Here is a 25,979-nt window from a genome sequence, read left to right on the forward strand (position 1 = left end):
ACAGGAAGGTAGTGTGATACTGGAGTCTCCTGGATGTTTCTATAGCTGAGGTCTCCCGCACTGCCAAGCCCCGCTACACGGCAGGTCTCGGTGGAAACGCCGGGTTTCGGCTCCAAAAACGACACGCAAACACACAGCCACACGCTCCCTCCAAACCAAATTCACCAAAGCCTATCAAGGACGCAGCAATGACAAGAGTTCTTTTACAGAAAAAATCATTTCTGGTCCGCTCAGGAAAGGCTCAGAGCAACCGTATGCTCAGACAGACGGACAGACCGCCGCTCCATCGCCGCGCTGCCGAGCCAGCAGATGCGCTAAGGGTTTCTTGAGAGCCCTTCTGAAAAGTGACCCAACTGGCCTGAACCTCTCTCAGCGCCCTCAGTGAACGGATTTAAACAGGCTATTGTTCGACCCCCGGGTACCTTTTTTCTCTTGGCTTTGTTCTGCATTTTCCTCCGCTGCAGTTTCCATGGCTGGCTTCATACCATCCACCAAAAATGCCGCCCCCCCGCCCCCCCGGCACAGGCTCTTTCTCCTCGCCTCCTTTCGCGCTCCCTTCCGTCTCCTATTGAGGGCGGCGGTGACGGAGCGCCTCTGTTCTCCCTCCCGTGGATCACAGCCCCTTCCACATCGCCCAGACTCTTGTCAGCTTCGATTTCGCTCCGCTCACTGGCCCGCCCGGCACCGTGCCAGCCACCGCTCCGCCGTACGTCACCGCCGGCCCCGGCTATAAGAGAGCCCCCTGCACCCCTTCCCTGCTCCCTGGCATAGGGGAACCGCTCCCCTGCAGCGAGCGATGGGGAGGGGAGAGGAGGGTGAGGAAGAAAGGAGCCCCCCCTCGTCGCCTTGGAGGGGAGCGCAGGCCGGGGCACAGCCGCAGGGCTCGCTTTCCCGTGGGACCCTGTCACCACGCCGCGCATTTTGATTTATTCCGCACGCCCCCTGCCCTTGTGAGGGACGGGGGGCGAGGGGTCGGCACCGCTTGTTTGCTCCCCTGGCTGAGTGAGTCCCGCTCACATGAGGCAAAAGCACGTAGGGGAGAAGCATACGAGCAAGGGTGCCTGTATCTGTAAGAAAAATCTAAATTCTTTCTCCGACTCGTGAGCACAATGGAAAAAAAAATCATATAAAAATCACAGCAGGCAGAAAGGAGACAAGCTGAAGTGACCTAAAACGTGTGTGCAATACTGTAAAGAATGAAATGTTGAAAAAAACACAGCTTGGGGTTGTAAAAGGATGCCTGCCATTTGAGACCTAAAGCTATGCATAGAAACAAGTGCATCGTCGCCGCGAAGGCCGGGTGCGATGGCTGCCCTCCATGCAGCACAGCCCGTGGCATGGCACCAAACTGGCTCTGCACAAAGCAAAACCAGGCTGTGGCCATGCTGCTCCGTACAGGGCCACCTCATGTGTTCCCCAGCCTGCTCTGGGGAGCCAACATGCACACGGGTGTTATTCAGCATCCAAATCCCAAGCCTACACATCCAGGGCACAGTACTGAGGCTCATGAGCCTTGCCCACCACTCTGCTCATCTCAGTGGCCTGTGGCGTGCCATGCTGCACAGGGTGGCTGTGCCCAAATGTACCCCTTGCTGTGTGCAGGGTTACGGAGCAACCAAGAAGCAATGGGCTTTTTGTAATCTGGCAGGTTTCAGCACTTTTGAGCCCCTGCGGCAGATCCTGCAGGCTGCAAAAGCGCCAAGAAGATTCAGCGAATGCTGAAGATGTTAAAACCTACACGCTGCATGTTCCATATAGCGCATTCAACCAAGAGAGTGGGAAGAGGGAAGCAGGCCAAGGATTTGTAGCTGCAATTCAGCCTTTTCTGACTGAAGTTACTACACCCACAATTTTGCTGTGCATTTTTATTTCTATAGATGTCTAGTGAAAAGCACAAAAAACCTCAGACCCTTTAGAGAAAGTTCCCTTCATTTGCAAGAAAGCAGTGCACAAATCTCCTCCCTCACCAGTGTCACCACAGCAGCAGCTGAGCAGTAATGCCCAAAACGAAGTAACAAGCACATCATGCCCCAACCCCATTGCCAAGAGGTCTTGTGCTCCTCACCCATCCTAAGACTTCACAGCACAGCACCAAAACTTGATGCTAGGCATTTGCCTAAAAACCTTTCTTGAAGTCCAGGAAGAGTCTGTGCTTGAAGCTCACATCTCAACAGAATGTCTTATGAGCAGGATGAAGCTAATTTGTAGAGGAGATGAAGTTTCCACAGGAACCCTTGTGCAAGGCTCTTGCAGGTAATCAAATCAGCAGCCCCAGCAGAAACCTCACCCCCCATGCAAGGTTTATTTCGCCAGCCTGCTATAACACACACACATCAGTCCATAGACACTAAAATCCCTGCCCCAACGAGACCATGTAATGCAAACATGCTCCTTCAAGGAAGCAGCTGAATGGTGAAAACATAGGTGACATATTTCCTGTGTTGTTTTAACCCATTACTAAATATTTTTCAAATTCTGCAGTCAGCAAGGAAAAAGAATTTGGGATAATGATTATGCAAAGTAAACCTTCTATAAAGTGTGTTTCTTTCTACCATTTACCATCCGTAAGATTGAAAATACATAGCAAACACACCCTACTTGCTGAAAGTCACATTGATTTTAGCCATTGGTCAAAGCAATTGACTGCTCCTGACACTGAAATTCCTTTCTTGGAACTTCTCATCATTCAGTCTGTGCTTCTGGAAGCTCACAGCTGTGACAGGCTACACCTTGGGTTGTTAATGACCTTCACTCACTTTGGAAGGTAAAACAATAAAAGGATTGAAACCTCACTTCTGACTGCCCCGAGTTACAAAAACCCTGTTCAGAGAATAATCTGATAGCTCCAACATTAATATTCCAAAGTAGTATAAATGCACAGAAAATGCAACTGTTACCTGGAACTTCCTTTCTTTAAGTAGAAAGTACATTCAATGAATCTTTGGTTCTGTCCTTGGAAGAAACCGTTTACATGTACCAAACCCCTTTCTCTCGGTCACTGACACCTACTCCTTCAAACAACTGCATGCTTTCCCTCTGCCAAGCAGATTTTGTTGGGCAGGCTCAGGACTTTTTAAGCATGACAGAACTAAGAAGCCAGGAGAATATTTTCCCCTACTTTCTCTTAGGATAATCCCTTCAGCAAACCAGCAATACAAAAGTAAGAGCATGGTACCAAAACTCCTGGAGACCCTGAAATGAAGACTTCAGAGGCCATCAACCTAAACTATTCAGAGGCATTAATTCTACTAAATCATCCTCTAAAAGCTCTAAGTGATGCATGATTGCACTGTTCTCCCCCACTGTTTACTGCTTTCCAGGTTGCTGGAATGTATGATGGGTTTTATGTACTTATCATCTTAAGTAATTTCTTAATCTTACTCCTTGTCCCCCCATTGGTAAGCACAGCAGACAGAACAAACCATAGGCTATTTCCTCCAGTGCTAACACAAGCGTGGATCTTGCACATCACATGTTAATCTCAGCAAGTTCTCTCCTCCATCACCCCCTCTCCAAATCAGATATATCATTCTCATAATGCATGATCAAACCAGGAGACATATGCCTATGACAAAATGGCAAAAGACAATGACACAAAGGTGGAAAATAACAAAAGATAAAAAACAAGCAAGCAAGCAAACAAAACAACAACAACAACAAAACAAACACGTTTGAAGACTGAGAAGACTGATACTTAGCAAAAACCTGCTGTACCAACCAGGCTCATTTAGATAACGAGTGACCAGGAAAGGTAGCTAGTTACATTTTAGTTCAGCCCAGCATTTTGTTTGCAGACAAAAATAAAAACGAAAATGAGGAGAAGGGCAGAGCAGCAAGGGATTCTGCTGCTAAAGCACATGTCCTTGGGGAAAATCATTCAGACTTGGGGAAAGTAATTCAGAATCCTGACAGACAACACAGCTAAAACGTACAGCCAGACCCCATGAAGAACAGCAATGGGGCAAAATATGAGAAGGCACTGCAGACCAAGTGACACTCACTACAAAATAGCATTAAAGAGGTTTTAATCTATTTTATCTAGCTTAAAAATAAAAAATAAAAATAAATCACATTTAATCATTTTGCTCAGTCAAGTAAAGCACTACAATTGCATGGGTTAAAATGATATTAAAAATCCAATTCCATTCATGTGTCAATTCTATCAAACATCTATCTTTAATGTCACTGAATCTAGTTTACATTCCTGAAGGCTAAAGAACTCTATCATAAGCTAGGGAAAATTCTTTAGGTTTAAGGAGATGAGCACGTTTTTGCCATTTCTACAAAACCTTCACAGAGCTGTAATAAAGAGTGTTCCCAGATAGTTCAAGAACAATTTCAGATCATCCTATGAGATTTGAGATTCTGAAGTTAAAATTCAGAGGCTGTTCCTCAGACCACAGTGACGTATTCCAAACAACTAATTTTAAAGACACTTGTAGCGTGCATGTTTTAGAAAATATGTAAAAATATTCAAGAGAAGGAACAAATACACATACAGCCACTTGGTGCATCTCAGTATAACTGCTCACAGTCAGACCTGTTTTAGAGCAGTTACCTAGGCTTGAGTATAAAATCCACTCTGAATGCTCATGCAAAAGCCAGCAAATTTTCCATGTGGATGAAATTAAAGCATGAAAACAGGCTTTTAGTTGTGCAGCGGTCAAGTACCTGGCAACTACTTAAAAAAAAAAAAAAAGTCTGGGACCCATTCTTCAGACATATTAGATTACTAGGAAAATGAAATCCTAATTAGTGATCTCATGAACAAATAATGGTGGAAAGAAACTGCACTTTTACCACATCACAAAATACAGACTATTAAAAAAATATGAGCCTGCACTGCAGTTTAGGGATCTCAGTCTTGGATTTCAGTGCAGGGGCAAAACTGAAGACTTAAGCATGGAGAGTAGTTATCTTTGCAACCTAAGGAAATGCTGAATTCAACGATGCAGGTGATCCAGGAAGATGAGTAGAGCTTAACAGTGTGAAGGTGCCAGTCCTGTGACCCCTTTCATGAAGCCACGTGAAGATGACAATGCCTGCTGCCAAGCTAAACGCCTGGCAGCAAGCAGGCAGGCAAAGGAGATGTTGTTCGGTTGTTGGGTTTCATGCATTTCTCTGGCTGGCCTGCTAGCTTCCAGCTGGACTGCAGCTTTGGCCCATTGCAATCATCATCACTGGGGAGAATCATAGGCAGGAAACGGCCTGAACCAGAATGCAGATGGATGGCTTTATTTGGAACATAAAGGAAAAAAAGAATACCTTAAAGACTGAATAGGTGGTTCTAAATAGCTTTTCCAGTAGCTAAGCCTTGGACAGTCTCAAGACCTAGTCTCAAAAAATAATCAAATGGCAGAGATGTGAAAGCTACCAAAGACAAAAGCCCAAAGAGCTATAATCAAGGTCAAAACGAAAGCAAAAGTAGATGATGTTCTTATAAGCAGCTGGAAAATCCATTTCTGCTTATGAGAGGCAGGCAATAACATGTAAGTAATTTAAAAAATGATATATATTTGCTAGTTATTATTTCTTTATCCAAAGTAATGGCTTTAAAACACTTTTTTTTTTTTTTTTTTTTTGGGGGGGGGGGGGGGAGGGGAGGGAGAATGGGGGTGAGTAAGAACTGTAGTCATTTGAAAACAGACTGGAAAAAAATAATTCAGAACCCTGAGAGATAGAACATGGGAATCTCAACCACACTGAAGACTTTTGGGGAAAAGCAATAGAAATAAAAAAGGCTACATTTGAAATTAACCTGGAAGTAACATCACCTCCTGCACTCCTCTGGTGCACAAGTGCCTAGAACAGCACCACGCTCTTGCTGAGCCAGAGCCGGAACCATGCTGACAAACTGGAGCCCATTTACACAACAGCTGGTAGAGCACAGAAATGTAGAAACAGTTCAGTGAAGAATTAAGAGAAACTAGGAAAATCCTCTGTACACAGAATAGAAATAAATATTAAGAAGGGAAAAACCACTTTAACATAATTAAAAGAGGATGCACTTGAAAGGGAAAACTCTGACTAAATTTCAGGCAAACTTCCTGACATCAAACAAGCCTCTAAAGGAAGCAATGAAATCTTCTCCCCTATGGGACTTTTAAAACCAGTACACAGAAATGTAATGGATATTCTGAATAGATGAGAGACTGGCTGCACATACTGCCTGCTGTAATAGACATTCAAATCGTATTACAGGCTGGGCAGGTATCACCTCATAGTCACTCACATCCTTCAAACAGTGAAAACAAGTGCAGTCACATCCTTACTCTCACGCATTCCCGGGATTTAGCAGACACCACCTGGGGATGACAAAGACTATGAAAAAAACAAAAGCAAAAGACAACCCAATATTTCTTTCAGAAGCAGCTTTCATTCAGCATGCACCATTCAGAGCACCAGCCCTGACAGTCATCCTCAGCTTCTCCTCCAGCTCAACAATTTCATGGCAGCATGCAGAGCTCCCTACAAGTGTAATGTATGGCAGGTTTCAAATGCTTTAAATTTAAAATTAGGCAGCAAACCCAGGCATTGAGTTATTTGATCATACATATATTTTCCATTCATGCAGCAGCAACATCCTCACATACATAACTAATATATGAAGCCCTTGAACGGTGCTTCAAACACTTTTATGATTCCTCCATCACTTTAAGGGCTAGGTTCTTTATTTTGGCACACGTCTCACCTTTTTTGTGCTCTCTGTCACCTTCACAACAGAGGGGCGGGGGTTCTCAGCTGTCATTTCTGCTTCTTTATCCCTCTGCCTTGAGCCATGCATTCAGCAGCTGGAATGCTGCAGTGCAGCAGGAAACTGATACACTCGCATCCTTTGTCTTCACCCCCTTAATTCTGTGCCTAGAGGACAATCCAACCTACTCCTCTTTTGCTGTGAACCCTTTCCTCCAATTCTGTTGTCAAATCCTGCTGCCATCTCAGAAGACTAACAAGAATTCGTTAATACTTGGACATACTGAAATAGCATCGTAGATGTTTCAGTCACACTTGCTACCATACCTACATTAATGTCTCTTGTGCATGTAAGAGAGCTATTTCTATTGGAGTTGTAGAAGGTAGCATAGGTATCATTATAACACATTCCTGCTAACAAACTGCTTAGTCTCAAAACACAAAAGTTTGCAACAGAATCAGTATTGGGAGGCTATGAGTTGATTTCTTTCCCCACTATCTATAAATAAATTGAAACTTCACTGAGTTCAGCCTTGACACAAACTTATTCTTCTGCTCCACAAAGTTGGATTTCATCAGACAATCCTGTGTTAACTTTACATCCAGTTCTGATTTTGAAAATTGCCCTCCCACTCTTTGCATAGACTTCAGCATCCCACCTACAATCTCTCATCTATTCAGTGCTCGTTTTGTTCTTCAGTCTTGGCCTCAGTCCAGTCTTTTCACAAAGCGTGGAAAAAGCAGAGAAGTATAAAGGCGCACAAAACCCGCCTGCTCCCCAAAAAGAAACAGAGGCACTCATTATAAAACATACCCCACATTGGAGGGGTGTGGGGAGAGACAGGGGTGAAGATGCCTCCTGAATTTCCTGAGGGGTAGCATGCAGGATTCATATGGATATGTGTGTATGTAAGAAACCATACGTATTTGTATAAATACATGCATAAAGAAAGCACATTTCTGTTGAGCAGAAAACCTTATCACTATCATTAGAACCACAGTGAAGAGCAAAAATTAATTTACAGAGCCATGAAGGAGGCTTTTCCCCAGTCTCTTCCAGAGAAAGGCTGGAGAGCACCAATAGAGGTCCCTGCTCCCCCCTGTGTAGGACTTCTTTGCTTCTCTTGCTCCAAGCAGAGAGGACTGTGTGATCCCAAGTCAGACCAGAGTTTGTGGCAGAGCTGAGCCATAAGGTGAGAGCACTGACTGAGAGCCCCCACCGCATGCTCACCTCAGCATCCCGGGCTGAGACTGGCCCCACCAACACTGGTCTCAGCCACTCCTCACTCCAAGACACTCATGGATTATTGGGCAGTCACACATCAATGCTTTAGAAAAATGCACCTAATCCAGCAGTCAAAATGTTGACATAAAAGAAAGCATCAGTGTAATGTCTGGTACGAGGTATTCAGTGTCTAAAGTTTCAGCATTTTGTAAGTCACCTACCATAGCTGTGTTGCTGCTACTGAAAATTCCCATTCCAGTGCAATTAAACTGTACTTTGGGAAGGATCCTGGCCTGGTTATGTTTTGTGGCCATGGACAGCCTGTTGAATTGCAAATATATCTTCTGTTCTCATACAAGACACTGGTCATGAAGCCCTTGGTTAAGACGCCAACTAAAGGCTTCCCAATTAATCCCCACACTCTTTGCGAGTGCAGATATTCTCATTAGGAGAGCGGCAGGACATTAACAAGTTCCACTTTGAGGGTGTCCAATTAACTCATCCGCTAAATATGTGCCAGGCAACTCCAACCAGCCCAGCTTTCCCAATCCACTCTTTTAGCAGCCCCAAATTGGGAGCCCGGTCATGTATAACGCAAGGGCTCTTTCTGCACTCCACAAAGCCTTTGAGACGGCCACTGGTGGGCAACAAACGGCGGCCCCTGAAGTGTTTAACAGGGCTTTCACTGGCGCGCTCAGAAAGTTAAGTGTGCACTCAGGGAGCTCGATGAAATGAAAAAACACCCACCCTCCACCTCATAAACAGCACAGGACTTAACCTGCCAACAAGGAGCGTTTGGGGCTCCGTCTGGATCATGTCATGCCTCCATTTTGCCGAATCTTGGTGGTGGGTGATCCTGCATACAAAGCGGGCTCTGAGACAAAAGCGCTATAGGGTGAGCTAAGGACAAAGTAGCAGCTCTCAGCCTGAATTCCCAGAGAGCTGTCAAGCAAAATCCCTTTGCCAAGGCAGGATTATTCCCCACAGTATACATTTCCAACACTTTGTCTCCCCTCAGTTTTAGGCATGGTGAGCTGGGGGCCTCTGGGTGGCCTAGCGGTGGAGCTGCCCGGTGGCACAGCCATTTTCCACAGCCTTGGGATGTTTCAAAGCTTGACACAAAGGTGGGCTGACACAAAGGCCAGTGGTGGCCTCACATGGCCAGGCTCCATCGGCAGCCCCCAGAGGAGCAGCTCCTCCAAAATGAGCTGAGGCTGGATCCCTGACTCCGGATCCTCAGGTCCTGCTACACTGGGCCCTTCCAAAAACCACCCAGACCCTCTTCTGAGAGACCCTGCCCTGACACTGCCTAGTGTAGTGGGTTTACGTGGCAAGGTTTTGGTAGCAGGGAGCCATAGGGGTGGTTTCTGTGAGAAAGATCTAGAAGCTGCCCCATGTTTGGGAAGGGCCCCATTGTTTTCCAGATCCGAGCCAATAAGCGATGTTGTTTTGCGCCTCTGTGAGAGCATATTTAAGACAGGGAAAAAACGCTGCGCCACACAGCAGCCGGGAGAGTCAAGGGAGTGGGAGAACAGCCTTGCACCAAGGTCAGTGTAGAAGGAGGGGGAGAGGTGCTCCAGGCGCCGGAGCAGAAGTCCCCTGCGGCCTGTGGTGAGGACCATGGTGAAGCAGGATGTCCCCCTGCAGCCCATGGAGTACCACGGTGGAGCAGGGTTCCACGCTGCAGCCCGTGGAGGAGACCACGGTGGAGCAGGTGGCCCTGCACCGACGGAGGCTGCCGCCTGTGGAAGACCCCTGCCGGAGCAGATTCCGGGCCGGACCTGTAGCCCGTGGAGAGGAGACCACGCAGGAGCAGGTGATCTGGCAGGAGCTGCTGCCCGTAGGGGAGCCAGGTTGGAGCAGTTTTCTCCTGAGGGATGGACCCCGTGGTACGGACCCATATCTGGAGCAGTTCTGGAAGAGCTGCTGCCTGTGGGAAGCCCACGCCGGATCAGTTCATCAAGGACTGCATCCCGTGGGTGGGACCCCACAGCACAGGGGACGAGAGTGACCGAGAAGGAGCGGCAGAGAAGAAGTGCTGTAGACTGACCATAACCCCCATTCCCCGTTCCCCTGCGCCGCTCGGGGGGAGGAGGTGGAAAAGGGTGGATGGAGGGGGAAGGTGCTTTTGTTTTTTTTTTTCCTTTGTTTTCTCACTTCTCTCGCTTGTTAGTTGTAGGCAATAAATCTTACTATCTCCTTATGCCGAGTCTGTTTTGCCCGTTACAATAATTATTGCGTGATTTTCTCGTCCTTATCTCAATCCTTGAGCCCTTTTCACATATTTTCTCCCCATTCCTCTTTGAGGAGGGGGAGTGAGAGAGCGGCTGTGGTGGAGCTCGGCTGCCCACTCGAGCGGAACCACGACACCTAGTCACATCCCTGCTTTCCAGTTTCTTTCCAAACACAACATTCATTTGGTTAAGTAGCTCAACGCCATAATTTTGGCACTTTGTCATGAGTCAGAGTGAAATTCATTTAGCATCTAGTTTTCTCGACCTGTTCCTCGCGTCATTCCCATCCCACTTTATTTCTGTTCTCTAGGTTTCAGCACATTTGTAACGGTCCCTCTTGCACTCAGAGCTTCCCAAGTGTAAACACTAAGCATCATCATCATGTGTCTTCTCTGGAGACCCTTGCATTAGCAATACAAAGCAGCACTTGAGTATTTTTGCTCTCAGTAGTACTATAGACACATCATACATCTCTCATCACCACTCCTGACTCCCAAAGTGCCATCATCTGCTCCACTGCTCTGTGCCATTTGGAGAGGAAAAGGATGGAGCTAAGGGACCTGCCAAAAGGAAAAGGGATGGCTATACAGAAAAAAAAATACTTGAAAAAAAAAGGAGAAAAGCACAAGGCAGAAACAACAGACAGGCCTCTGGCTAAGATGTTCTCTTTGGTCTGTAGGAGAAACTGTGTTTCTGTATCAGAAAATGTACTCTGGCAAGTGTGTGCCCACTGTCCTGAAGGTGACCGAAGGCAGGTTTCTCAACAGGGACAGAGGTCTCCCCCTCACTGCAGTTCACAGTCTTTCCCACAGGCTGCAGAAGATCTCAGCTTCTTAAGCCTAACCAAAACCAACCAGTCCCATCTGCCTGTTCATAAGTTTAGCAATATAGCTAAGAAACTGAAGACCAACCTCCACTTTAAAAGTATTTCTAAGGAAATAATTTCAGCCATGGTCCTCAGCAGTATTTAAACTAATTGTTTCTTTGATCGTAGCATGTATTTCTATTACAGATGGAACATCACCAGATTGCAAATGCAATCAAAAGCCCATTTTCTTGGTTTAATTCACCATTAGTATACGGCAGGTTTATAGAGCCAAACAAACAGCTAGAGCTAAAAATCTCATTGCCATTTCAAACCGTTTCCAAGCAAATATCATAGCAACATTACCAGAACCTCGAGATTGTTTAATCCCAAATTCTCTACATTAAAATAACAGCAGCTCCTGTTAGAAAAACTAATTTAGTCTTCTTGGGTAAGCTGAGCATCTCCCCAGCGCCAAACCAAGAGGGTCAGACACCTGAGCCCAAACCCACAATTGAAAGCTCTCTTAATGACTCTAGGGAGGAAGAAAAAGGAAAAGCTAAGCTTTTAGATATATATATACCACAAAGTGTTTAAAAAGAGCAGCGCTTATAGATTTTTAATACACACCAAACACCGATGCTCGCTTTTCTCTTCATGCAGACAGGCTGGGCTGAGGAGGTGAGGCTGCCCCAGCGGGGGGGTCCCAGCAGGGCAGGGGTTAGCGGGCGCCCATGGGAACCCACCCGGCCCCCGGGCCAGGGGGCTTCACGGGTGACCGGGCTCGTCAGCCCCATTCAGCCCCGTGTACAATGGGGCACGGCCGCATGCCCGTAATGCGGGGCCTCCCCTTGCCCCCCGCTTTTATCATCCTTCATATCTCGGCGATGACACGGCTGAAAGGGCTTCTGATGGGAAATGTGCTTCGAATTAGCATATTTCCCCCGCCGTACAATGGAGGCATTAAGCTGCTGCGTTTTGAAAGTCTAAACAAAAGCAGCCCGGGCTGTTTTTAGCAGCGCTGTTTGAAGTTTTAATCCCTCCCTCTCTCCCAGTTTGCAAGCATATTTAACAAATTTTCACTCTTTCTGAAAAGAAGAAAGTGCAGCCGATAAAATCTTTTTAGCAAATTATATTATTTGATACATTTCAGAAAACAAACAAACAAACAAAAAAAACCCAACAACAATAAAAGAAGGCCACTCTTTCAACGTAGCAAAGAGCAACATCAGCTCCATGCTGTGCTTTCACCAAAGTACACACTGGAGGTGCCCCAAGCATTGGGGCAGACCCCACCATGGAGGATTTCCAAGCTAAAAGACATTCACACAGCCCAGTATAAAGCCACGTGGGCTCCTGTACCCACAGCTCAATTTCCCTTGTACCACAGGCATGATGCTGAAAATACCAGTTTTCTACGACAAATTAAACTGCTATACTGCAGGGAGAAAAAAAAAGCCACCCCTCTCCTGGGGTTACCCTTTGGCTTAACTTGAGGGTTATGAAGAGCAGACCTAAATCTCAGACACAAACCCCTTTATGAAACAGCTTCAAATTAGAAATTGAAAACCTATCTACCAGGAGAAGCAGGGCAGGGGGGAAGGAGATGGAAATGACTCTAATTCAGCACAGGGCAAAGCACTTCTATATCAAAACATCCTTGGGAGACAACTACCAGGGGAACAGATCCACCTCAGCTCTGTGTGTCTGGCTGGGATGGCTCATTAGCACAGCAGGGCAATTAGGCAGCCGGTTGGTGGCTTTCTTGGTAATGAAGAAGCATGGCTGCCTCCCTCCTCTCCTATGTAAAACAGAATTTTCTCCAGGAGGAAGATTTAAGATTACAGATTACATGGTCATTAAAAAAAAAAAAAAAAAAAAAAGATTTCCAAGGTATTTATGTAATCTTCTATATGCGGCACAGCTAAGAACAAAAATCACGCTCCTTAACAGCATGAGAATAGAGCAGAAAATCAGAATGCCAATGAGATCCCAGGCATCTTGCAAGTGAGGTAGATCTAAAAACTGTTCAGAAAAAAAGCCTGTGAAGCCTGGGATGCAGCCTTTAGAAAGCATCTCACAGAAGAAATGCCTTCTTTGTTCAGACTCTCCTGTTCCTCAGGAGGTTTTCCTGAGGATTAGGATCCATCTCCACTCCTTGCTTCCCTTCATGGTAAGGCTCAAGATACTCAACAGTCTGCACACGAGCAGATCTCTCTCAAGCATCTATTTGTACCTGTTCGTGTGCCAAGTGGTCCCTGCAGTGCCATGCTTCCTCCCGTTGGGTGCCAGCCCAGTGGCTTTTGCATCACCTAGTGTAGGAGGGGTGTTTCAGTTTATTTCCGCCATAAACAAAGAGTTCCTGGTGCTTTTCCCTTTGGTAAGCTTTTTCATCATCTCTCATAGACACACATTCACTTCAACAATATTGTCGCTGCACTCGGGGGCACAAGTGTGTTGATGATGATTTTCTGATCTAAGGGGTTAAAGAAATCTGATTGAAGAATACTGCACATTATTTGGCAGCGTTTCTCTACTACCACCTCTGAATTATCTCTAAATGCTGGACACACGTTTTTCCAAGCTTTAAGAAAATTCATAACTTGGTATAAAAAAAGTGGACAAGACCTCCTCATGCCACCACAGAAAGGCCTTATGCAAAACAAAAAGAGAAAGGATTTCTGATGGATTTCCGAGGCCTTTTTTTAGCTATTAATAGAGTAATAAAGCAACCTTTGCAGGAGACAGAGGAATTAAAGACCAAAGTGGAAATGGGTTTTCTCTCTCATAAAAGGATGAGCAGAGCTTTACTTTGCAAGAACTCTTTTTGAGATGGGTCCTCTGGAAGCGTTCAATTGACTGCCATGACAGCCTGGCACAGAGTTAAATAAAAAAATTTTCAGCTCCATTTACAAATGGAGGTATTTGCACCATGACAATTCTTACAAGTCACAAAAAGGCAGCAAAAGAAGTGTCCACTGAAAAGGTCCAGTGAACTCAGAAATGAGATTTTAGGCTTCTTGGGGAGAGGGTGTATCAACTGAAACCTTAGGTAAAATAGTCACATAACTGAATTTAGATCCAGAAAAGAGAAGACTAAGAAAAAAAACCTCCAATGATAATAAGATATTAAATCTCACTTGTGGAACTTCTCATCAGGACAGCTGGGGTGAAGAGAAGGAAGGAAGTAAAAGGAGACAGAGCAGGGTAAAACAGCACATATTATGTTGCAAATGCCCCAAGGATGCTCGATCACAATACTTTGCCCATCAAGTACACATTCTCAAATTCTAGTTATTTTTCATATTCAATAGATTCAGACAAATAATAAATATACTGCACATCCCGCCATCCGCCGTGGCACGCTGGCACCAGACAGCACCCCACAAACAATGGCACCACTCTTCCTTTCAGAAAGCCCCAGAAAGGGCGCTCTGTATTCTCTTGTGATGTGACATGTTTTTACAGGTCAGATCACTGCAGGGTATTGAACCTTGACACTACTCCTACCAAAGGTTCACTTGTTTTTTCTCAGACCTCAACAGGTACGATATCTAAGCTAAAATAAAAACCACACTTATTGCATTCATTTTGACATCATGAGTCACTATCTTGCAGAAACAAAACTATCTTATCACCTCGACATTGAGTAAGTGTTATTAACTTTTCCAGTATCCCACCTACTGCTATTTTCTTCTGTGCAAGCGAACAACATACAAGTATCTCAGAATATGTTTCACGCTTCAGCTTGCAGTGAGAAGAGAAAGCCACAGAAAATGTTCAGGACATGCTATGCCTGCTCCTCCAGGCAGAAATAGTTTCTGTTCTTCTATATTAATCTCACAAAAACAACCCCCCAAACTACTGGCACTCAAAAAGAGATTGATTTGCTACAAAGTGGGATGAGTCCCTCACGTTTCCCTTCCTGTCCTTTTAACTCAGCCTAGCAAAATTGTCTTCCTGGATTGTTACTAATTTTACTGCTTTCTAAACACTTCCCTCATGGGGGGAATCTGGCTGAAGGTATCAAGTTAAGGCAGAGATGATCTTCAGGCTATGGTAGAAGTTTGTGAGTCTGAAATTTCTGCTCTAAATGTAAGATTCCCCAGCTCTCAGTCAGACACATACCCATATGTTACAGCACCCTGGGCTCTCACGGCTGTCCCGGGATAGAGGACCAGACCCCCATAGAATAGCAGACCCCCTTAAAATCAAGGCTGAAGAGCTGGGAACACCAAGTACACCCACCAATCACATCAAGACCAAGGCAAGCCCTATGCTGCTGGCTGCGTACCATAGTGCTGACGATAACTCTATCTCTTCTGGCTTAGTTGTGCTCACTACTGACGTGAATTTTAGATGCTGTGGCACAGGCTTACAGGTGTCTGAAGGACTGCAGGGATAACGATGCAAGTTGGCATGGAGCAGGGTGAGGAAGAGAAGGAAGTGCTTCCTCACATTTCATCCTACACAGGGCTGGGCAGAGCTCAAGCCAAGTTCCTAGGCAGTTTCACAGGTCCCAGGCGTACTGCAGGGGCTGATCCCACACTGGGGAGGAGAGGAATATCCTGTGCCCAACTACAGGGAGGCTTCCTCACAGATATGTAGCTCTGAAGTGTATCAACTCCAGAAAGACTCGAGTGCCTGCATGCTTAAGAGCACAGAAATCCTCCTCTCTCCAAAAGCCATACTCCTCTTTATTTCCTACCTACAATATATTTGTAATGTCACATCACGATGGATGCTGACAAAATTTCATGTCTGCTAAATGTTTCAAAGAAAAAGGGTTTGGGACTTCCTACAAAACAAACACACACACACAAAAACAAACAAACAAACAACACATTAATCCAAGATAGAGCAATCAAACAAGTAAGATGCCCTACAGAACTGAAGTCATATGTAATTCTCCCACAGTTTTGAATCACCTACTGAAGTGTTAGACACGCTGCTCCAAAATGGTGGCTATTCAAGATTTTTCCTCGGGACACAAAATACCTATTACCAATACATATAGGGTCCCTACTCTTCACCTCTATGAGCTGAAGCACCGCTATAAATATCCTCTGCAAATAAGCCCCCTGCAATCCTACAGAAAAAAAGTAAATTGCACACCGAAAGCTGAGCAGATAGTCAGAACTGCTACACAGAGAAAAGACATAAAAGCAGCTATTTCCATCTTAAAACATTTGTAATTTCTACTACCCAACTTGTCATTTTCTTTTCTGAAAAGCCTTTGCCTCTTGGCGCAGGTGTATACCTTAAATTTAGAGACGTGGGGGAAGAAGTTCTCTCTCTCTACAGTAGGTGTTATAGAAGGAATTTCTGCCTCCATCTCTTCTTTGCACCACATTTCAGCCTGAATTTTAACCTTTTGTTGCTATACAGAATTGTTGATGTGAATGTGAGAATAGAAGAGAAAGCATGTTTGTGCTTGGAAACCTACCACTAAAGCACCGTCTTGCAAAATGAAGTACATAAACTAAACAGACTGCCTTTTTTGTGTTTGTTGAGACACTCCACAAATGTTGAACAGGTGTATTATCCTTTCGAATGCATAAACTAGTACAGAAAATTTTCTTTTACAAGCACTGAACCCACTTTATCTTTCGCAGTATGTGCCTATATTTCTAGACGAACTCTCTAGGTTACAGAGGTGAATTAGATCCAACAAGTATCTTCAAACACACCAAATTATCTGAACAAAAAAAGTAGGCTACCATTTGTGTGTGCTGCACCTTTCAGAAACAGGAAAGCCACATTAGGTTATGCCCAAGGAACATTTCAGTAACGCTTCTCTGGATTTTTAGATAAGCCATTTCTTTCTTTCATGTATTAATCTTAAAGCTTTATGAAAGTTTCCTAAGCTTTTCATTCTAGTTAGATCCCTATTCCATTCTCCAGATGCAGACAGGGAACAGTACTCTTCACAGTAAGAACTGGTAATTCAAAACAATACTGAAGTTGCTTCGGTTCCTCCTTGGCAAGGGAGTACTCTTTGGCATTTTGTTCTAAGAAAATTATAGACCAGGGACTCAAGTGAGCAACACAGGTTGTGTTTCTACCTTACACCTTTACTAAGCTTTTGTCAATTTTCTTTTAACAATAGATTTTGTATTGCTTACTATATATTTATGCTTATATTCTCAGAAACATGAACCACTTTCAGCTAGAACAGCAGCATATTTTATCTTATCAGTTTATTCTATAATGCTCTTTTTTTTTTTTTTTTAGAGAGGATTTAACGATTTAACAGATCCAGAGGAAACTGGAAATATGGTTTAAAAGTGAGATGGGTGAGATGGTTAAGAGTCATCCTGCGCTTAGGAAATACCCATGCAGCAGGGATGACAGCTAGAGACTATGACATTACATTTAAACACTGGTAATTACCAAATACTTACTCATTAGAGTCTTTCTGGAATCCTGCTTCTTTTAAGAAGTTTCATTCTTTTGCCTTCAAAATACCAATGATTTGCTATTACATGATATTCCTTAACCCCTCCCCACCCCCCGACAAGTTCTACTGACACAGTCATATTTTCCCCACTTACATTTTCACATAATTTGAATGCACTCATTGTCAGCCTCCTCTGCCTCCACCTCCCCTGTGCTACATTATGCGCAGTGCCCATTTGTTTCAGATTATAAAAAGCGTTAGTGGATTGTGAAGCCACTAAAAAGAAGTAACCAGCATATGGCAACTGTGGGAAATTTGATCCAGTAAGTGAAATGAGTCTCAGCTTCTGAGATAAGTGATAAATAGGAGATAAGCTTCAAATATTATTACTATAGGATGACTTGGATTTTCCTTTTAAAGTTATACAGAAGAACTGTGGCCACTGCCCTTGTAGAAAACTGCAAGAAGCCTTATGGGGATTTTTTTATTATTTTTTTATTTTTATTTTTTTTGAAACTAAGCAGATGGCCCTGGCTTCAAATATAGAAGATCTGCCCACACAAAATAGGGGTGCTGGCACATTATACGTGGGTAGAAGGATTATTCTTGATACTTTCCAGGGAATGTGTGCATCCAAGAGGTGAAATAGCAGGAGGGAAGAGGGAAGGGAAGAGGGAAGGGAAGAGGGAAGGGAAGAGGGAAGGGAAGAGGGAAGGGAAGAGGGAAGGGAAGAGGGAAGGGAAGAGGGAAGGGAAGAGGGAAGGGAAGAGGGAAGGGAAGAGGGAAGGGAAGAGGGAAGGGAAGAGGGAAGGGAAGAGGGAAGGGAAGAGGGAAGGGAAGAGGGAAGGGAAGAGGGAAGGGAAGAGGGAAGGGAAGAGGGAAGGGAAGAGGGAAGGGAAGAGGGAAGGGAAGAGGGAAGGGAAGAGGGAAGGGAAGAGGGAAGGGAAGAGGGAAGGGAAGAGGGAAGGGAAGAGGGAAGGGAAGAGGGAAGGGAAGAGGGAAGGGAAGAGGGAAGGGAAGAGGGAAGGGAAGAGGGAAGGGAAGAGGGAAGGGAAGAGGGAAGGGAAGAGGGAAGGGAAGAGGGAAGGGAAGAGGGAAGGGAAGAGGGAAGGGAAGAGGGAAGGGAAGAGGGAAGGGAAGAGGGAAGGGAAGAGGGAAGGGAAGAGGGAAGGGAAGAGGGAAGGGAGCTGCACCAGATGCAGAAGATGCATCAGATGCAGAAGACATGTTGACAGCACTCTAACCCCAAGGAGAATACAAAAAGCAGAGCAGATGGTGTGTGCAAAAGTACCTTGACATGGGGAATCCGGTTACCACACTGATCACTATTTCTGAATTATAAATTAGTGACTAAAATGAACATGAAGTGGTGAGCAAAGAAGCGACTTTGGGGAAGCGGCCCCTCCCACATGACACTACAAGTCCTGTAAGCCAGCAGCTGTGCACAACCCATGGTGGGCTTCTCCCCTCGATGAGACCACCTCAGGACCCCAAACTGGACTCTCTCCCACCAAAGCAGCAACTACTAGCAGTTGTTTTCTTGTTGACAGCCTTCCTCCCCCGAGGGCCGTGGCCTGCCCGTGCTGCTGGCTGCCTTCCTTTGTCTCCCTCCCAGATAGCTCCCCCTGCTTCCAGCCCCTACTTAATCCTCCAGGAAACCTTGCTCTCCCGAAAAGAAGAGCGCTTCTGTGCCTAATCCCCAGACAGCAGCTGTGACCCCGGCACCCAGAAAGGGGATCATTGTGCCGAGCTACAGCACCAGGGCTGAACTTCCCCTCTCCCCCCATGCACGCCAGGCCATTGGGAGCAGGCTGATGGCTTGTGCAGGAGCGCTGCCAGCAGCTGCGGGGACCTCGTCTCTTCCCCCTCCTTGCAGGCGACCCTCTGAATCCCCATGCCTGCGTACTTCATTATTTTTATTCTACATTTTAAGGGATCAAACTTCCCACCTGCCAACAGAAGGAGCACTTGTTTTCATGTTTGGTCCTTCAAGGCTATAAGCAGTATCAGTGAAAAGTGGCTTTGTCCTTTTTTAATATGCAGAAATTCAAAACAGCTTTGCTTTCTCAGTCCTTTTGTGTAAGAGTGGCTCAGAGACACTATTAAATTCAAACTGCTAAGGCTAGGATCTGAACTGCTTTAAAGATGCCTTTTTATTTTATTTATTTGTTACATTTTTCACTACTAGGCATACAACCCTACCAGCACCAGCCAGTGAAACAACAGGTGTTATGTTAAGTCAGAAGAACATGAACAATGTGATCCTTCATGGCAGGCTTATCAGCCTTTTAGTGCATTCAGTTTTTATTATTCTGACACAAGATAACCTTGCGTAACAGCACAGAGCGTACCAACTTGCGGGATAACAACGTGGATGTCAAGTCCAGAACACCACACACTTGTTTCAGACTGTGGCTATTGCCTGTACTCCCAGAAAAGGCATACGTTGTGCAAATCCTTTCGAAGGCATTCAAGTGGAATTCAAGATATTGAAAGAACCCAAAGTACACCAGAAAGTTTAACAAATGTGCTTCAGCACATAACCAAATTAAGGACAAAACTCATAGCAATACTAAAATCTCAACCAAAACCTCTCCAATTTTTTTTTGCAATTGATCAGAAAAGCTCATTTGTGGGGTGCATGTGGAATACACAAGTGGAATATAGAAGATATATAAAGCATACCCCTCTATCCCTTCTCAGACAGAGGTACATGTATGTGCTGGCATTCATCTTTAGGATGAGTGGATCCCTTGTTTCTATAAGGATAAGTTCGTTCTTATACATTACCTGCCATGCCAATGCCACATACACAGGCTGGTCTGCATGCTCAAGCCTTTACACGAGGATGCAGACCATCTACAGATGAGGTGCTTCTGATCAGCAGACGGGTTGAGGACTCATAGGGCCAAAATGCTGCTGGCAGCAATGGGCCATGAATATTCACATATTGTTGTATCGATTCATGAATCATCAGAGAACATCAGCGCTACTTCAGGTGGCTGGCACCAGGGCTGCCTTCCTCATCCAGTGCTCTGCAGTGAGTAAGCAGGCCTGAGACAGATCCAGAAGCACTGCAGATGCTGTTTGCCTGCCTTCACCATGTCTACATAAGTGAACATATGGCCTTCTAGCACAAGGCCAGCTTATGCAGTCATTAATTACACATAATTTCAGCCTGTTCAAAGTATCTGATACAAAAACCTGTCCCACGGCAGGAAGATCATTGTGCTGTAGAAACCTCTGTTTTTCAGTTCTCTCATCAGACGAAGAAAAGTTAATTTCTTTGCCTGTTATAGGATAAATTTCTGTTTCTTGCAAATGCAGGTGTAGCAACATACATATACCCAAATTTCCCAGTAGGTTTCTTCTCACTATCTCTGGTGAGCAAGTTGTCTTGCTACCAGTGGAAAATGGGACCCCCCTGGTATGGGGGATGCAATATCTAAGACATTCACCAAAAGCACCATCACAGACCAGCCATGTGTTACAATGCCAGCGATTCAGACACGCTGCTGATCTCAGAGCCAGTCACCAAACCCAAGGATAGCACATCACCAAGGAAGTGATCATCTCATACACAGATGTGCCTCGTGTTGCTATGTACCACAGTGTACTTGGGTGAATTGCTTTTGAGCAAACTTGTTTTTAAATGAATAAAGAGAAAAAGGATTAATACAAGCTAAAGCCTCAGCAAAGTCAGTATGGAAAGTATTTTTTTTCATTAAAGATGGTCAGATTTTGCCCAGATTTTGTCTCACTACTTCACCTTCTCACATAGTAGCAGTAAGCAGCATAAGGCACATACAGAGCCCCAGCTTAAGACACTGCTCAGAAGTAACCAGAATACTTGAGCACCTCACTGGGGGTTTCTCATCAACATACCTGCAAAGGAGGACTTGAAGTTGTGCTCTCCTCCTTCCACATATTACCATGCAGAACTTTGGAAAACAGCCCCATTCGCAGAAAAGTATAGCAAACTCATGGAGAATTTTGTAAGGCCAGATGGGTTGCAATATACCAGTTTATAAAGGAAAATATCTGACCTACAGGCACAGCTTAGAGTTAGCAGAGCAGGCCTTCCATGTGAAATGTAGGGGAGTTTTCAGCAAAGCAGAGCAGGTACTTTACAGAAAGAAGTGAAATTTTAGCAGTAACAACAGCAACAATGGAACTTGAGGGATAGGATCTAATTTGATTACTCTTCTTTGATGGTACTGAACTACTCCTGAATTACTATTAACAAACCTTTCTTAGTACCTCTTGGTTAAACATCAGTTGCAAAACAAAAAGGCTCCCAACAACAGCAGCTCTTTAAAATACAGTGATGGCTAGAGGTGCTTTTCTGTGGAAGCAGATGGGCAGTAAGATACTTCCCTTAGATGCTAGCTGGTTCACTGTTTTCCCCTTGAACCCTGCAATGTTTGCATATGCTTGTTTTTAGCTCAGCAAATAAATTTACTTGAAAGTGCATTGAAACCCTCTCAAGTCAACCCTGTCAACTGTACTGAATTGTTTTGTTAGAGATTCCAGTCTCTTACAGATATAAGTAGTCATAAATTACATATGTCTACCAATTATTTTGAGAGAAAATTAATTCGAAATGCATTGCTGTGCTTCATTGCAATAGATTCTTTTTTAAGACTGACTTGCAGCAGATTCTCAGTGTTCGGAGAAAAGTTACATTGTAAATAAATATGTGAATATTTATATGTGAATATGTGAATAATGCTATTCTTATGTAGTATAGTCAACCTTTCTCAATTCCTAATAATCTATTCATTAACATAGTGACTACTAAGTAAATCTTTATATAATTTTTCAATATTAGCTTCTGAAGTTGGGAATTACTGCCTCTGTATGCTGATTATTTCTGCTAACCATGTATTTTCCTCAAGTCTCTCTCCAGGTGAGGTATCTTCAAGCAGGAACAAGGCAGCAGTCAGTGGTCTAAGTACTATCTAGGATTTCTTATAAATATTTATTTTTATATCTACAGACAGTAAAAAGATCTCTGGAAACAGAATTTGAAAGTTTGACATCTTTGCCATCTTTCTATCCCTTTCTTAAAAGACAGTTGCAAGGAGTGATGACTGGGCTGGTAATGAAGAATCACTGAACCTGGCTAGCTGATAATCACGTGGAAGGCTTTGGAGGAAGATTTGGCAACTGGAGAACTCAGTCTGCACCAATAGGCTGGAGACAAATCATTGAACCATCCCAACACCTGGTCAGGGTGGTCAGGGTGTCACAAGTTAGGTAGGGGAGCGAGACTGAATACAAATTAGAAGATAGCATTCTTATTGACTATTTAGATGAAGCAAATATATACCACATAGAGCCCAGTGCTCTCAAAACCTACAGAACATATGCTTAAATAATACTGTAGAGTAGTGAAGAAAACAAAGAGAAAAGATTTAGAGCATGAGAGATTTCAGTTACCCTTTCAATATTTACATGGTCATGCATTTTGCATCCCAAACCATATTCACCTGTCATTAGAGAAGTAGAACCCTCAGAAGGCTGGAAAAGGGGACAAGAGAGTCAGCACAAGGCCAGCACTTGTTTGGGTGCAAAGGACGATGATATTCAGGTCTGACATCTGTGAAATAGCATTAGTGCTAAACTGGCACAGTAGAAAGGCTTACTGGACAGTGGGTATATAAAAGCACACTAATTTCCCATCTCTAACCTACAGCAGCACCTTGGTGAGTCCAGAAGAAGCTACTCTCAAGCAGTGACACATACAACTTAAACAAGTCAGAACTGTCAACAGAAAATATTACACGATTTGGTAAGCTTCTTCTAAAAGTTCCCCAGAGTTTAACTTAACTGCATGTAAAAACTTACAAGATCCTAGTCTTTCCCTTCCTTCTATGCACGGTATTGACCTGGATTTTTGCTCTGTATTTTCTTTCATTTCCTCTGATGTCCAAACAAATGCTCTGCTAGAACAGATTATAATGTACATCATCCATTCCTGCGGTGAAAAGACTACGAAGCAAGCCCACATATCCTTCCACTGCCAAAACCACTTAGACATTTTGGCAACGTAGGACACATTCTTTATGTTAACTGGCAGCTACTGTCTGACAGCTGTTCAGCAGCCTATCTGAAAAAAAACGATGGCCTCACTCCAGTTCCTGACAGACTTATTCCAGATCACAAAGCTTCCAGATTATTATAGCCCACAAGACTTCACCTAGTGAGTCCTGCCTCATTTCACTGCCTTCTACCTTTGCTACAGAGCTACACCACTTCTTCCAGGGAGAAACAGTTAATTTGATGTCTTTAAAGATTTCACCAGATGGAGGACCTACCAAATTAATGCTTTAGTTCTTTTATAAATTAATCATCAGCATAATAAATAATATTACTTACTAGTAGCATGCATTTTATGTTCAACTTCCAGACATCAAATTCTGTTATGCCACTGCCTTATGAGTCAAATCTCTGTCCTCTCAGAAGTAGTCTCCCACTTATGGATTGACCTAAAAACAGCTTAACCTTCTCTTGGATCAAAGCAAAAGTTCACTCCCTCACAGCTTTTCTAGACCTACCATTCTCCATGCAACTCTTTTCAATCCATCTCTTTCACACAGTACTGAATTTTCATCACTCCTGGAAGCAGGGATCAGCTGTGTTCCTCTATTGAGTATGCTACGCTTAAAGCTCATGTTTCATTATCCATCACAAAGCATATGTGCTTTTCAAACCACAGTTCTCCTCTAGGATAGTAACCTACACTTGGTTTACTTGAAAAAGAGACTGTATCTGTATTAATAATTTATCTTCATCATTTCTGGATGGTTGAATTGATTAGAAAAAATAATCCTCCTCTCCCATGTCCCCTCAGAAAAAAAAAATAAAAATACTTGAAGCCCATTGGTTTTTTTTATCAACTCATTTTATGTTGTGCAATAAAGTATATCATTTACTCTCAATAGCATTTCTTTGCAGTTTTAATGCTGTTAGTATGATTTTCTTATGCATTTTTTTCCCTTTTATTGGGAAATAAGAATTTTACCCGTAATTAGACTTCTTGGAATATGCAGCCCAGGTACTCCAGGGACAACTTAAATTAAGTGAATCACTTTCACATGTTTAGAGGTGATGTGAGGGAGGAAAAAAATCCAGGTATTGCTTTTTGAGTCACAGCTACAGAAAACTTTCATCTCAGCCCAGCTGTGTGACAGTTTTAAATGGCTTCTTCAGCATTACAGAGTATACAAGGTATGTCTCAACACTAGTTGGCTGAATTCTTCCCAGAAAAGTCTGATTCTCCAAAGATATCTCAAAACAAGACACTTAGTCTTCCAGTGAACATTGCCTAATGCTTCATGAGATCTAGATGAACTTTAAGATCTCTTCCAGCTGAAGCCACTCTACTATTCTATGATCTATAATCTTCTTCAAGTCATCCACCACTTCAAAAAAATATGCATAAGGAGACCAATGAGCAGAATGTCACAGGAAAACAAATACTCTTCCCATTTCCTTCCAGTCTGGACCACACACCTAAATGTGTAGAACCCCTCTGACATCAATGGCCCAGAACTTCTGTGCACCTGCAACAGAATAACACTAACATGTCTATATTAAGACATGAAAACAGACATTTAATGAATAAAAAATAATCCACTTGAAATAGCAAGAAAGGAAATATCTAAAACAGAGACCACAACTTTTTTCTGGAAGGCATTTTTTTTTTTCTGCTGAAATATTTAATAGTTAAATCCAAGCAATTTTCCACTTCTTATCTCTGGGTTGGGGAGCATCTACAATATGGTGTCTTTTTGCCCATCTTAAATCTCTCTGGCAACAGGCAATAAATATCCTTTCCAGCAAAAGCAAATCAAAAAGTTTACAGCGGATTAGAACTGGATACCCCTACTACTTTGCGTGTTTAGTTTAAGCCATGTGAAAATTCAACATTTAAAAATGTTTTGATACAAGTACTTACTTGGAAAAAGTCCTGGAGTTTTTCTGGGAGACAGGTGTTTGAAATCACAACTATTTGCTTTTCTCAGTATTCAGGGACTAGCGATATGAGACAGGTTTCTTCAAAACCAGTCCTGGCAAAGGGCTAGAGAAAACTAAAGCTATACAGTACTTTAAACTCACTATTTTCATTCACCAATGTATTTTCATGCACGTAATTAAAATCAACCTTGAGCAGAAGTCTTCACAGCTACTTACAACATTACAATCCACAGACAGTTGCCAATGAGTAATGTACACATATGTACCCCACTTCATGGCTGCAGGATAATTTCCTGAATTTGTGGCAACTTGAAGTACTACTAAACCACTATGCTTCTGACCTCTCTACAAAATCACCTCTCCACATTTCTGTTCAGCTGCCAGCAATCATACAAAAAGTATGATCATATAGTAGAAGAGCATACTTGCACAATACCAAAGATATTGCACACACAAAGAAAAGTAACTTTGCAGATTCATAGCATAACTTTGGTTAGAAGGGATCCCTGGTGGCTTCTAGTCCAGTGCTCTGGCCACAGCAGATTGCTCATGGCCATGTCCAGTTCAGATCTGAGTATCTCCAAGGAATGGCATGTCTATAATCTCCCTGAGCAACCCATACTAGTGTTTTACCACTCT

General features: G+C 43.7%; 1 protein-coding gene across 10 annotated transcripts in view; it reads right to left on the reverse strand.

The window, feature by feature from the left end:
• Positions 1 to 25,979, reverse strand: part of GPM6B (glycoprotein M6B) — a gene marked incomplete at both ends in the record, with an annotated part of 109,654 nt that overhangs the window by 31,127 nt on the left and 52,548 nt on the right. For 4 of the 10 annotated variants that reach the window (XM_082784585.1, XM_082784591.1, XM_082784589.1 and 1 more), the window contains one exon: positions 423 to 483. The exons of 5 other annotated variants lie outside the window; for them this stretch is intronic. In XM_082784585.1, the coding sequence (XP_082640711.1) occupies positions 423 to 483 (61 nt within the window). Of the gene's footprint in view, positions 1 to 422; positions 484 to 13,193; positions 13,371 to 25,979 lie in introns of those variants that run through there. One more of the 10 variants, XM_082784584.1, reaches the window with a different exon arrangement.

This window comes from Aythya marila, assembly GCF_965140915.1.
Source record: "Aythya marila genome assembly, chromosome: 1".
Taxonomy (NCBI): domain Eukaryota; kingdom Metazoa; phylum Chordata; class Aves; order Anseriformes; family Anatidae; genus Aythya; species Aythya marila.